Consider the following 13,147-nt stretch of genomic DNA (forward strand, 5'->3'; position numbering starts at 1 on the left):
CAATGATCAACACAATTATTCAGCCAAAAAGATAGCATTATTATAACTAATTAAAACATAATTACCACTCAAAATCTCAAGAGAATTTTAGTGGCACGATCATATCCTAAAATTATACCTTTTCATAGTTTTTCGAAGTTCACAGATCTTCATAATGTCTTGATGGCTTCACGTAGGTGGTAAATGCATTTATTTTTAACTTTATTTTACTATTTATATAACGTTGTAATTCGAAAAGAAATATGAGGGATTTCTTTATTTTATTTTTAATGCTAGCTAATATATGGATCTTAATCCTAAAACTTCTTTGTAGCTTATAATTGTCAGTTATGGTCCCATTGATCATAACCTCATTAGAAATGTGGTTACGATTGTTTTTTAAAAAATATTTTATACTGAAGTGTATTAAAATAATATTTTTTTTTTATTTTTTAAAAATTATTTTTTGAGATCAATGTATCAAAACAATTTAAAAAAATTAATTTTTAAACACTTTTAATCCACATTTATTATCATGTAACAAATATTTTTTCTCTCTCAATTTTTATATTCTCATGATATATTTATTTTTCATAACTATTATAAATAACTCTCTTAATATTAAAAAAAAAAAACTCAATATTTCTTTCAAGGAAATTAGATTCACACCATTTAAATACAGAATCATATAAATTCCATATATAAACTATTTATATAATTTCATTTATAATCACTACTTGAAATGAAGAGTTTTTTATCCCATCTCTCCGTCAACGGGCAGCTCTTGTAAATTTTAAACTCAAGAATTAAGGAAAAAGAGATTTTTTATAAAAAATAAATAAATTCCATATTTTCTCTCCAAATATTTATTTTTCTCGTGAATTATTATGGCAGTCACGAATAACCTCTTTTTAAAAAATAAATAAATGTTGCTTAACTCCAACCCCTGAGCGGCTGAGCCCCACACTCTTCCACGCAACCAATAACAGACAAACCTACCACCACCTCTCTCTCTAAAATCCCACTCTCCGATTTTCTCTCTCTCTTACACGAGCTCTCACGCAACTTAAACTACCAGCAAACAAAAACTAACCAACACGCTCCCCCTTTTTCTCACAATGAACTCCTCCTCCTCCTCCTCCTCCTCCTCGCACACCCACTACTCCACCTCTTCTTCCGACACCGACACGCCACCGTCCTCCTCTGCTGCAGTCCGCCGTGCGCTACGGTTAATCCAATCCGAGGATTTGAGTTTAAAAATAGAGGCGGCGAAAGATATAAGGAGGTTAACCAAGACTTCTCAGAGGTGTAGGAGGCAGTTAGCTGATGCGGTTAAGCCGTTGGTTTGTATGTTACGAGTTGGTGATGATGACTCAGTTGAATTGAGCGAGTCGGCTCTCTTGGCTTTGCTTAATCTTGCTGTTAAAGATGAGAAGTATGTCATCGTTACATTTTTCTATCTCCGTGGTTTTTTAGGTAGTTTTGTAATTAAGGTGAATTGTGGCGGGTTTTCTCAAAATTTTCAAAGAAGCAATTACTTGGAATTTCAGGGGTTCTTTTAAAATTTGAGATTTTTTCATTTTTTACTCCCTTATCAAAAGAAGTTTCTTGTTGTGACTTGTGAGAGATTGAACTGTGCTTGTTTTGCTCTTTTCTTGGGTCTGTTTTGTTGTTAATTGGAATTAGGGGGTTACATTGAAATCTGGTGAATTATGGAGATTTTATTTTATTTTTGATTGAGTTTGTGGTAGTTAAATTTACATTTTACAAAGGGCTAATGTGAAATCTTGTTTTCTAGAAATAATTGGATTCTAAAGATTTTTATGAGGGCATAGAATTCAGGCTCTGTTTCAGAGTTTGGAAGTATGAGGGATTTGTTGTGAAATTTGTAGTTTGTGAGGGCGTAGGTGAAGTTGTATTTTATTTAGGGTATATTTGTTGAATTATCAAAAAGAATTGATGGGTGGGGATTTTGGATGGAGATTGGTTCCTTACTTGATTGACTCTGATTCACTTTCTTTAACTTTTAAGATAAGATTTTCCTTGGATTCCTATAGTTTTCTATGTTAAAAATCTATGTTGTCAGAAATGAGAATCTATTCTTTTTCTATGCTTGTCTTTCTTCTCTTTTGAAGTTCATTGGTTGGTTTGGATTAGTTTGACTACTTTGACACCCGGGATCATAGTTTATCCAATTTGTGGAATTTAGTTTTGTTTGCTTTGTGGGATAATTTGATTATTTAATATTCGTACATGGAAGAAGGTCATTAAACATTGGTAAATTTTGGATTTTGTTGACTGTTGAATGGTATAATATGTGTACTAAGTGCTTAGATATTTATTTGGTGGTTTGGGTTTGGAATTTGTCGGCAGAATTTTTAAATGAATTGAGGATTTAGAAAGAATTGGATGCTTTTATGGTTGGAAAATAGAAGTTTTTGATTGGAGAAGATGGTGGTTCTTTGATTCACAGTTTACTCTTTCCCTCTTTGGTCTTCTCACTTTTTCTTTACCATATGATAATTATGGGCTTCTTGGTGTTCCATAACTCCTTGGAGAGGGAAAGAAAGTTATTTTCTTTTTCTTTTTCTCTTTTTCTTTTTTTTTTAAAAGAAATGTGTTTCTTTCTACATGGGCTACTCTTTATTAGTAAAAACTTTTTACTACTAATGTTATCCTTCCTTAATCCTTAACTGTGATCTATCTTCCTTTGAGGGTATGGTGAATACATTGGTTTTGGTGTAATATGTGGAAAGTAGAATAAACTAGCTGAATGAATTTAATTATGTATTTAATTTCCTCTTAGGAGTTGATATGAGAAAACGAGAGAAGTGGAGGATTAATTTCTCCAGGAGAGAGAGCTTGGTCATTGGGAATACTATGTCCCAATACTCTTCTGGTGTAATCAGCTTACTTGATGAGTCTGGATTCTGCTAGGTTTTCCTTGGGCATCCTATGTCTTAGTGCTTTTTTCTGGTCTATTGACATCATTTGAATTAGTCTGTTAATTGGTTGCTTTGCACTTGGATTTGTAGATATGATTGGCAATTGAACTTCAGATTATGTTGTTGCAAAACTCGTTTGTCAGGATTCAATGGTCAAATTCAATTATGCTGCTGCCATTTGAGTCTTGAACAAGGAAACTGTTACTTTGTTGCTTCCATTTAACATGTTTCCCACCTTGTCTTGTGATTGAGAAGGTCTATAATAGTTGATTTTGTGTTTATAGGGCTCCCATTCTGTCACACCTTGATTATGCTGGAAAAAAACCGAAATCATTTGGGAAAAGGCCTCATGAATAACCCCATAGATTTTTACAGAATGTGACGTTCGATCTATGATATAGATGCAAGTAATGCTGTAGGAGTAAGGTTGTTGACTCATATACTATTTAGAAAATTGAGGCATGCTTTAGTTAAGTTTAGGTTACAATTACAATTTTACCTTTGTCTGTTTCATGCTTCTATCCATATGAATGTTTTCATGGTTTTGTTGTTTGTATGACTTACTTTGTAACAATGGCTTCAAGTTTGATGATATTTGCTATAAACAGCTTATTTTTTCGTTACTTATTTTGTGAACATTATCAATTCGGTGGTTGATTGTTTGCTCTCTCCTAATTTCTCATTTCTGCTTTACTTGCAGGAACAAAATCAGCATTGTGGAAGCTGGAGCTTTAGAACCCATTATTAGCTTCCTCAAGTCACAAAATTCAATCTTAAGGGAGTGTGCAACTGCATCTTTGCTTACTCTATCTGCCTCTACCACTAACAGGCAAGTTATAAGTGATACCAGTGCCATTCCTCTCCTTGTTGACATCCTTAGAAATGGAAACACACAAGCCAAAATCGATGCTGTAATAGCTCTTTCTAATCTTTCAACACACTCAAATAATCTCGACATGATTCTCAAGACAAATCCAATCCCTTCCATGGTTAGTTTACTTAAAACCTGTAAAAAATCTTCAAAAACAGCTGAAAAATGTTGTGCTCTCATAGAATCTTTAGTTGGTTTTCACGAAGGTCGAACTGCATTGACATCAGAAGAAGGTGGAATCCTTGCTGTTGTTGAAGTGCTCGAAAATGGGTCTCTCCAAAGTCGAGAGCATGCAGTTGGGGCACTGCTAACCTTGTGTCAGAGTGATCGTTTTAAATATCGAGAACCAATTCTCAGAGAAGGTGTGATCCCTGGACTTCTTGAGCTTACTGTTCAAGGAACACCCAAGTCTCAGTCAAAAGCGCGTGCATTGTTATGCTTGCTGAGGGATTCTCCATACCCAAGATCCGAGCTTCAACCAGACACACTAGAGAACATTGTGTGTAACATCATCTCCCAGATAGATGGAGATGAACAATCTGGTAAAGCAAAGAAGATGCTGGCTGAGATGGTGCAAGTTAGCATGGAACAGAGCTTGAGACAGCTACAACAAAGGGCTTTGGTATGTACACCTACACCAAAATGACCTCCCTCCCTACCAGTAGTTGCACTTCTGAAGTATCTTCAAAATGACTCCTTTTGGCTATCAGTTTTTGACTTCTTTCCTTGTGGGGTTTGTCAGATGATGTTTTCTTTGTACAAAAGAGTGGCAAAAAAAAAAAAAAAAAAAGTGTAGTGAAGAATGCCAGTCCAGGCCGTTGTCTAGGTACCAGGTGACTGGTGGGTGTCAATAATCTAGAAGCTGTATATGGTTGAAAAATATAGTTTTGTCGTTACAAATTACAAAAGAATACAAAACGGGGCTTGTATAGCAACTGGTGTACCAAATTTCATACAACTAGTAAATTTTCCTCTCCTTCATAATTGAGCCTTGTCCAGATCTTCTAATCTTTTCCTTCGTAGAATTGATTGGATACCCCTGAAATCAGACCACGTATCTGACCGGGAATTGAATTCCTTTCAAGTCCAATGTTTTCTGTTTCTTGATTATGACGTTGATATTGGTAGTGGTCTAGGGTGACTTGCTATTCAAGATCGATGGACATGAAGTCTGCATCAACCCAGTGTTTGTTAAATTAATCTGTGCTTATGTTTCCTCCATAGATTTCTTGGCACGTCTCCTTTGGCTGCTTGATTTTTTGAAGAATATTTGGAACCTTGCCAACATGGTATCCTGACAAGATAGGTAAGATAGGGAAAGAAACCAGCTAGGAATCATGGAGGGGGGAGAAATCCTGCTGAAAGCGTTGAATGGCTGTCCGTGAATTTAGCCCTATTTATTTGTATGTTTTAAAAATATTTTAATTTTTTTTTTATTTTAATTTTTTTTTTAATATTTTATAGATTATTTTGATTCGTTTATATCAAAAATAATTTTTAAAAATAAAAAAAATATTATCTTCATATGTTTCTGAATAAAAAGCACTTTGAAAAACAACCATTTATTTCTTTTAACCATTCCTTCTTTTTTTTTTTTACTTCTATTTTGGGTTTTTTATTATAAAAGTGATTATTTTTTATTCAGTTTGGTTTTTATAAAAAAAATAATCAAACCGGGTTTTTTTTATAAAAAACAAAACCAATTCAAATTGACCGATTTGGTTTTTTTGATTTGGTACGGTTTTTTTCCGGTTTGGCTCAGTTTTTTCAATTTTGATTTGTTCTTTTTCCAGTTTGGTTAGTTTTTTTGGTATGGCTAGTTTTTTTTGTATGGCTTGGTTTTTTAGATTTGAATTCGGTTTGATTTTTTTGATTTCAGGCTTATAAAACCAAACCGGTCAGTTTTTAAAAAAATTTAATCGATTTTTTTTTTTCACAATTCAGTTTTTTTAATTATTTTTCTTAATTTTATTTATTTAATCAGTTTTTCGGTTTTTTTCTCACCCCAATTTTATTATAAGTTTGAAGTAGAATCTGCCGTTCATTTTGTTCGCAAATTGACCAATTGTAACTATGCTGATAGCGGCTTGCTTCCTCCGAGATATCTGTAACAAAACGGAATTGAACAGTTTTCGAATTTTTTGGATAATTTTCTTTAAAATATCGGTTTGTTTCGGGTGGAAAAACCAAAACTATAAAAGCAAAATCAAGCTGAATTGAATTGAAAAAACTCGATAAACTAACATTTCATTAAATCAAAAATTGCCCACCTAAAAAGCCTTCACTTGCAGTGTTTACAAGAGAAGTAGGAGAAGATATACTTCTTTCAAAATCAGCACATTTGTTTTGTTATCTATATTATTCTTATCTCTTTTATCTTATTTCTTCAAACATCTTTTGAAAAAAAATATTTTTTTTTTTAAAAACTAATTTTAACATTAATTTTTTTTTTACGCTTAAAGGGTTGATGACCTTTTCTGCCTGTATTCATCCTTTCTTGATAGTAATCCCTTTTCTGGATAATTAATAGAACTCCTTTTGTTACCAAACTCTTAATTCCATAGTTATAAGGGAAAATTCGAAGACTGACACAATTCAAATTTCTAGTTGTAAATTGGTGGGCTTCTCAACAAGTTTATTTAAAAATAAACTCTTATTATGGCATAGTTTTAATTAAAAAAGGTTAAAATAAAACTCAAATCAAATCAAACTCTCTAGATTAATTAAACCCTGCTCAAGTTTTATCACTACAGGAAAATAAAAACCAAAAACCTTTGAAACATTGTTGTCATTCCATGTGTAATTATTGAAAAACTGATTGCTTATATTTTTTATATATAAAATTAATATGTTTTTAATGTTTTTTAAATTATTTAAATATATTGATATTAAAAATAATTTTTAAAAAATAAAAAAATATTATTCTGATACATTTATTTATATATAAAAAACACTTTAAACTATTTTTAAGTTAACAAGCTCTAAGCCTAGTCCACAGCTACATAAAACATTTTTAACCCTGACACATGGAACTGGAAATGGCATGGTCTTCATCAAGATTCATATTAAGATTGAACAATTTACTGCTTCCCAGATGCAATAGCTCTTTCAAGGGAACCTAGTTCCCTCAAATTTGAAATTTATAACTATATTCTTCTGCTGCAATGAAAATAATTATGCAGATAATTAAGATTTTATCCATGCACAAATTGAAAAAGTTCTCCACGTTCTGAACATCTAAATCAAGAGTAGCTGATCGCGTCCAAGTGTACAAGATCTCCTTAATTATCTCTAATCTATCCTAAACTAAATCTGCTTGATGTTTATCTCCAAAAACTACTCTACTAGATTACTACTCATGCCCAGTAGTCAACAAACTTTTCCTTCATAGCCTCTTCTTATCGCTTTTTACATCATTTTTTTTCTTACTTCTCTCGTGATAATGGCTAGAAAGTCCGATGGAATTGAAAGCCAAGAGATTACGAGCATGGAAGAAGGTCTTGCCTCACCCAATGACGCCAAAGAAAATGGAAAATTCGATTGCTGTACATCACCTGCAGCCGTGACCATCACACAAAAGGTTTGCTAGCCTATAGACTTGCTTGGAACTGTCTGTGTTCTTGTTTGATGACCAAGCTGGTTTCCATACACCGTTTAGCAATGTGTTGATTGCGTTTTGTGGATTGTTTTCCAGTTGATTGCTGAGGTTATTGGAACGTACTTTGTGATATTTGCGGGATGTGGATCCGTTGCTGTGAACAATATCTATGGGTCAGTGACCTTTCCAGGCATATGTGTGACATGGGGTTTGATTGTAATGGTTATGATATATTCACTTGGTCACATTTCTGGAGCACATTTCAACCCCGCTGTCACCATCGCTTTCGCCATTTTTCGCCGGTTTCCTTCATGGCAGGTTAGTGTTCTTCTTCTGGGATTATAATGGTTTTGACGTACTTTTATACGGGAACAAAATTAATTATATTTGGGTTTAGGGTCTTTTTTTTTTCTAGCTCTTCAAGTTTTTTAGGAAACTGGAGTACTATTCTCCATAGTTATCAAGCATGGTCTTCTCCATAGCTATCAACCATGGCCAGGGTGAGGCGGGATTGAGTAAATTAACTACTTTTTTTGTGAAGGTGAAAATGACACTCTTAAGTACTTGATGGTTTTTGACTGAATAAAAAGAATCATTGGTTAACTTTACATGGTTATATTAGGTTAATTTTTTTTATTTATTTTAAAACCTAGCTCAAGTTAGGTTCTGAGTTAATCATCAAGTTTGGCTAAACTGATCAACAGACCGAGTTAGAGGCTTTGGTCATGGGGTTGAGTAAGTTAACCAATTTTATTTTATTTTTTGTAAAGGCAAAAATAGCACATGTATGCAAGTAACTAGAGTTTTGATAGATCAGACAGAATTCACTATTAACTAAAGTTTTTAACTAAGTCATATTAGTTGAATATTTTTTTTATTTATTTTAAAACTTAACTCGATCTAGACTTTGATTCGACCTATCAAGTCTGGCAGGGCAGATCAGCAAATCATGTTTGATAAGTATGCTATTATGTTTTTTTAACAGCTTTTATAATTTTTTTTGATGAACTTGAAATTAATATATGATAAATCCCGCTATTTGTGCACATGGACTAGACAATACAAATTATCCTCTCTCCTTTTTACAATATATACATGTATGCAAGTAACCTGTGGACATTGTTAGGCAAGTTTCTGAGAGCATGCTTGTACTTTTCTTGGATATGTATATTACATATATAGGAACGAACGAAGAGATCTCACTGGTTGATATATTTCATGGTTGTTCTTTGAAGGTTCCATTGTACATCATAGCTCAGCTAATGGGATCGATTCTTGCTAGTGGCACACTAGCCCTAGCGCTTGATGTAACCCCAGAAGCATTTTTCGGAACTGTACCGGTCGGTTCAGATGGGCAGTCACTGGTTCTTGAGATCATCACCTCCTTCCTCTTGATGTTTGTCATCTCCGGCGTATCCACAGATGATAGGGCGGTCTGTTCTGATTCTAGCACAACTTACTTAATTCTAAGCATTGTTTTATCTCTTTTTGTTGAAGTTTCTGTTTTAGCAGGTGGGAGATCTTGCTGGGATTGCCGTTGGAATGACTATACTCTTGAATGTCTTCGTTGCCGGGTGATTTTTTTACCATTAACTATTCAATTTAAGCTCTTTAATTTGGGTATAATGAGAGATATTGGCTTCACAAAACAATCTCCAGAAAGTAAAATACACGTAACGTTTTATGTTTTTTGCAGGCCGGTTTCAGGAGCTTCGATGAACCCGGCGAGGAGCATAGGCCCTGCCGTGGTTAAGCATCAATTCAAAGGATTATGGGTCTACATCGTCGGACCGATAATCGGAGCCATAGCAGGAGCCTTCGCCTATAACCTGATAAGATGGACAGACAAGCCGCTCGGTGAGCTAACCAAGGTTGGTTCGTTCATCAAGAGCGCGTCAAAGAACTATGCTTCTTAGTTAATTTCAGAGAGGCCATTTTATTAGAGATTAAGCGTCTAATCCAGATTAGGTTTCTATTAAATCAGATACGATATTGATTAAACAAAACTTGGTTGATTTAATTGGATTTTTTGAGTTTGTTTGTTTTATATTTTAAAGCACTGTGAAAATTTAAAAAAATATATATATTTTTTAATTTTTGTTTTGTATTTTTAAATTATTTAGATATCCTAATATCAAAAAGAAATTTAAAAATTTTATTTTTATATATTTTTAAATAGAAATACTTTAAAAATAATCATTATTATAATATTAAATATACTCTTGATAATCAACAATAAAAAAATTGTTGTTTTTTTTGTTTTTAAATTAACTTGTTGACTCGCAATTTAATCCGAAATAACTATTTGTTTTTCTAGATTAATTTTTTGAGGGAGTCTAAAAACTATAACTTTGGTATCAGCCACCCCGTAAATTTGTCCTTTGTTGGGAATAATGAAATAATCACTACCGAGCCAGATCAAAATCATTCAGCAAGCTAGCAGGATTTGACCATATGATGTGGGGTCAATGGCCTCAATAGCATCTTTGTTTACGTGGTTACTTCTGGTTTTAAAATAAATTATAAAAAATTACTATTTGATAAAGAATAAAATTTTATTAATTATTCATAGACCCCACTATTAATTACGTTTAAAGGTCATTAAAAAGCAGCACAATGCTGCTTTCCTTTTCTTCCCGGAAAATGAATCACTTTCCACTATTCATTTAAGTGATTAGTGAAGTGTAAATTATAATTTATGATTTTATTGTTTATGTGAAAAGTGGAATCATTCTCCACTATTTTGGCCGGATCAGATTGGATCCAGTCCAGAGCTAAATACATTAAATTTTATTCGATTCAATAAAATAATTTTTAATTTTAATTTTTAATTTAGTTTTATTTAAAAAACTAGTGTTTAACATTATAAAATATCACCATATAAATTAGATAGAGATCGTTTGATAACTTAGTATTTGCAGAATTTAATCGCAATCTCAATTTTATTTCTAATTATGTTTTACCTGATGTTGTTGTGCATTTAAAAAACCAAGAAAACTATAGTCCTTATCGGATGTATTTCATACATGATGAAATTATAGATAGTTTAATGGAACAATAAAAAATATTTTATATAAAATATCATTTATTTTATTATGTAATAGGAGTAGTTAAATCTATAATATTTAAATTAAAAACCAATATTAATATATATATATATATAATTATTTTATAACCTTAAACATATTTAGTATTCTTAACTAAATACATCAAACAAATTTTTTTTCAACTACAATTTTAACCAAACATATATAAATACTAAACCAACCTTAACCAAAAATAATTTTCATAAAATAATTTTTTTTCAAATTAAAACTATAAAAATTACTATAATACCAAACACCCTCATAAAATAAAAATAAAAGAATTACTGGCGAGAGCCGTTTATAATGTCATCCTTCATGACACTATTCACAAACGCAAGGGGAAAAGAAAACAATGATGGTTCTACAAATATTTTTTACAGGTACCCCTCCAGGATCCTCCATGAATTTTTGCTTTATTTATTTTTTGTTTGTTTTTGTATTTTAAATATGTTTTTTTAAAAAATATTTTTTTTAATTTTAAATTAGTTTTTTTTTTGTGTTTTCATGGCATTTTAATATGATGATATTAAATAATTTTTTTAAAAATAAAAAATATATATTATTTTAATACATTTTTAAACAAAAAAATATTTTTAAAAATAAATCTACGGAAAATATTAAATTATATTTTCAAACACCTTATAAATCTAGCCAACGCAACTTGACATCAATGATAAACATGGAACCATTGGAGTAGACTACGGAAAATATGGCAGTTTGGTTTTGTATTTTTAAAAAAAATTAAAAAATTTAAAATTTAAAATTTTTATCTTTATTGAAAATTAATTATTTTATATTTTTAAATCTTTAATATTATGATGTTAAAAATATTTTTTAAAAAATAAAAAAAATATTATTTTAATATATTTTTAAACAAAAATATATTTTAAAAACCAATGCTGTAACCTCCAAAACATCCTGAAAAATCCAGCTGAGTTCCCGGTATGCACGTTGTGTAATACCTCTACAATAAAGGAGCTCACCTCTTTTAAATGAGTGGTTTAAAACAGTCCAATAATGGAGAAGACTGCTGGATGTAATTATTTTCCCCGTGCAGAGCGGAGGAAGATGATCTGGGTTCTTGTGAGCCACTGCCTGGAGATGGTCCCGCTGTCATTCAGGTGCCTTGAGAGTTGTGGTGGAGGGGAGAAGGATTGGGCTGACCGCCTCGGTGGGCAGTGTACCGGCGAAAATCCAATATTGAATGTGATTTCTGCTGCTGTGAATAGGCCTGGGAACCGGAAAAATGTTCTTACCATGAAAATAATAATAATAGGATGACAGGTAAAAGTAAAATTGTCTTTGCAATAAAAGTTTTTGGGATTTTCAAATGAAGGACGGTAAAATGGGTATTTTATTTTTAAATTGCAATGTAAAATGAATTACAGATATAGTTTTCTTCTAACTAATATATTACATGTTGTTTATCAATTTATTTTTATAAAAAATAAAAGGAGTGAATGGTCTAGAGACAAAAAAGTAAATTCTCAAATCACCAATGAGTTTCATTTAAATCTATAATAATATTAGAGCATGGTTTTAAGATGTGTTTTTTGTTAGATTTTATATAATATATCTATTATTGTACACATATTTTTTTTTTTCTGATACATATAAAATACGTGTTAGTCTTTTGTTTATATCAATAACTGCACCATGTATTATTTAAAAGAGAGATTCTAAAAATGTTTGTCAGATTTGCATTTCTAAAGACAAAAATATTGATTTTTGACTATATTGATTGTATCATAAATTTTTTGTTCTTAATTTAGTTTAAAAAATAACTGCTTCAAAATTGTAGTTGTTTGACTGCCATTTGATTTTATTAAAAAATAGATGGCTATGATGACATTTGACATTATATAACCTAAATGCATTTTATTATTATTATTTAAATTTATTAATTTGAGATAATTAATTAAATTTTTAGAAATAATTAATCTAATAATAATAATAATGCATAACATCTCTTGCCAGATTATTTAAATAATTTGAATAAAAAGTTACTTTTAAAACTCTACATACATATTGGTATATTGGTCTCATGAATGATAATTTATCAAATGGTTTTATTTGACAAAAAGATTCATATTAGGTTTTTTTTTTTTGCTTTTAAATCTTGTTAAAAAAATAGATTTGAGCTCAAGTTGAATTTTGAATTTAGGTTAATTTCAATTTTAGAGGTGGATTTTTAGGTTTTCTTAGACCATATATATTTATCATGGTTTTTATGATGTTTTAGGTCAAATTAAGTCAAAAATAGGTTTTTTGATAAGAAAAAATTTAAGTCTTGATTTTTCAACCACTACAATAATCCGGGCAATCAAATGATAGATCCTCTATTTTTTTTTCAAAAACAATTAAGGGCCCAATTACACAGCCGCGGACAAAATGGGCTGAGCCATGATTCTTTCAAATATGTTTTGCTTTTTTTTTTTTTCTGTTTTTTTTAATTCATGATTTTTTGTGATTTTTCTCTATTTTTTGTACTTATACTTATATTAATACCCTTTCTTTTTTTCATTTTGTTTGGAGAACCTCTTTTAAATAATAAATATTTGTTAGTTATATATTTAAATTTGAAGAGTTTTTTTGATAGTTTTATAATTTTTTTTTATCTTTTGTATGGATGAAAATTTTTTTTTTAAATAAAAATAATTATTTTCAA

General features: G+C 30.9%; 1 protein-coding gene and 1 pseudogene across 1 annotated transcript; both read left to right on the plus strand.

The window, feature by feature from the left end:
- Nucleotides 1-936: 936 nt before the first annotated feature.
- LOC118028857 (U-box domain-containing protein 9-like) lies at nucleotides 937-4,779 on the plus strand (annotated as a pseudogene).
- A 2,458-nt stretch (nucleotides 4,780-7,237) lies between these two features.
- On the plus strand, nucleotides 7,238-9,309 carry LOC118028856 (probable aquaporin NIP-type). Its single transcript, XM_035032581.2, has 5 exons — nucleotides 7,238-7,375; nucleotides 7,490-7,711; nucleotides 8,629-8,826; nucleotides 8,906-8,967; nucleotides 9,090-9,309. Exons 1-5 carry the CDS (start codon nucleotides 7,238-7,240, stop codon nucleotides 9,307-9,309), a joined length of 840 nt encoding a protein of 279 aa, XP_034888472.1.
- The last annotated feature ends 3,838 nt before the right edge of the window (nucleotides 9,310-13,147 follow it).

This window comes from Populus alba, chromosome 17 (genome assembly GCF_005239225.2).
Source record: "Populus alba chromosome 17, ASM523922v2, whole genome shotgun sequence".
Lineage (NCBI taxonomy): Eukaryota > Viridiplantae > Streptophyta > Magnoliopsida > Malpighiales > Salicaceae > Populus > Populus alba.

Excerpts from the sequence above, each read along its gene's own strand:
- LOC118028856 (XM_035032581.2), top strand. The coding sequence starts at position 7,238 with ATGGCTAGAAAGTCCGATGGAATTGAAAGCCAAGAGATTACGAGCATG. Across the intron at positions 7,712-8,628 it reads GCCGGTTTCCTTCATGGCAG|GTTCCATTGTACATCATAGC; the intron begins GTTAGTGTTCTT and ends TGTTCTTTGAAG. Across the intron at positions 8,968-9,089 it reads TTGAATGTCTTCGTTGCCGG|GCCGGTTTCAGGAGCTTCGA; the intron begins GTGATTTTTTTA and ends TGTTTTTTGCAG.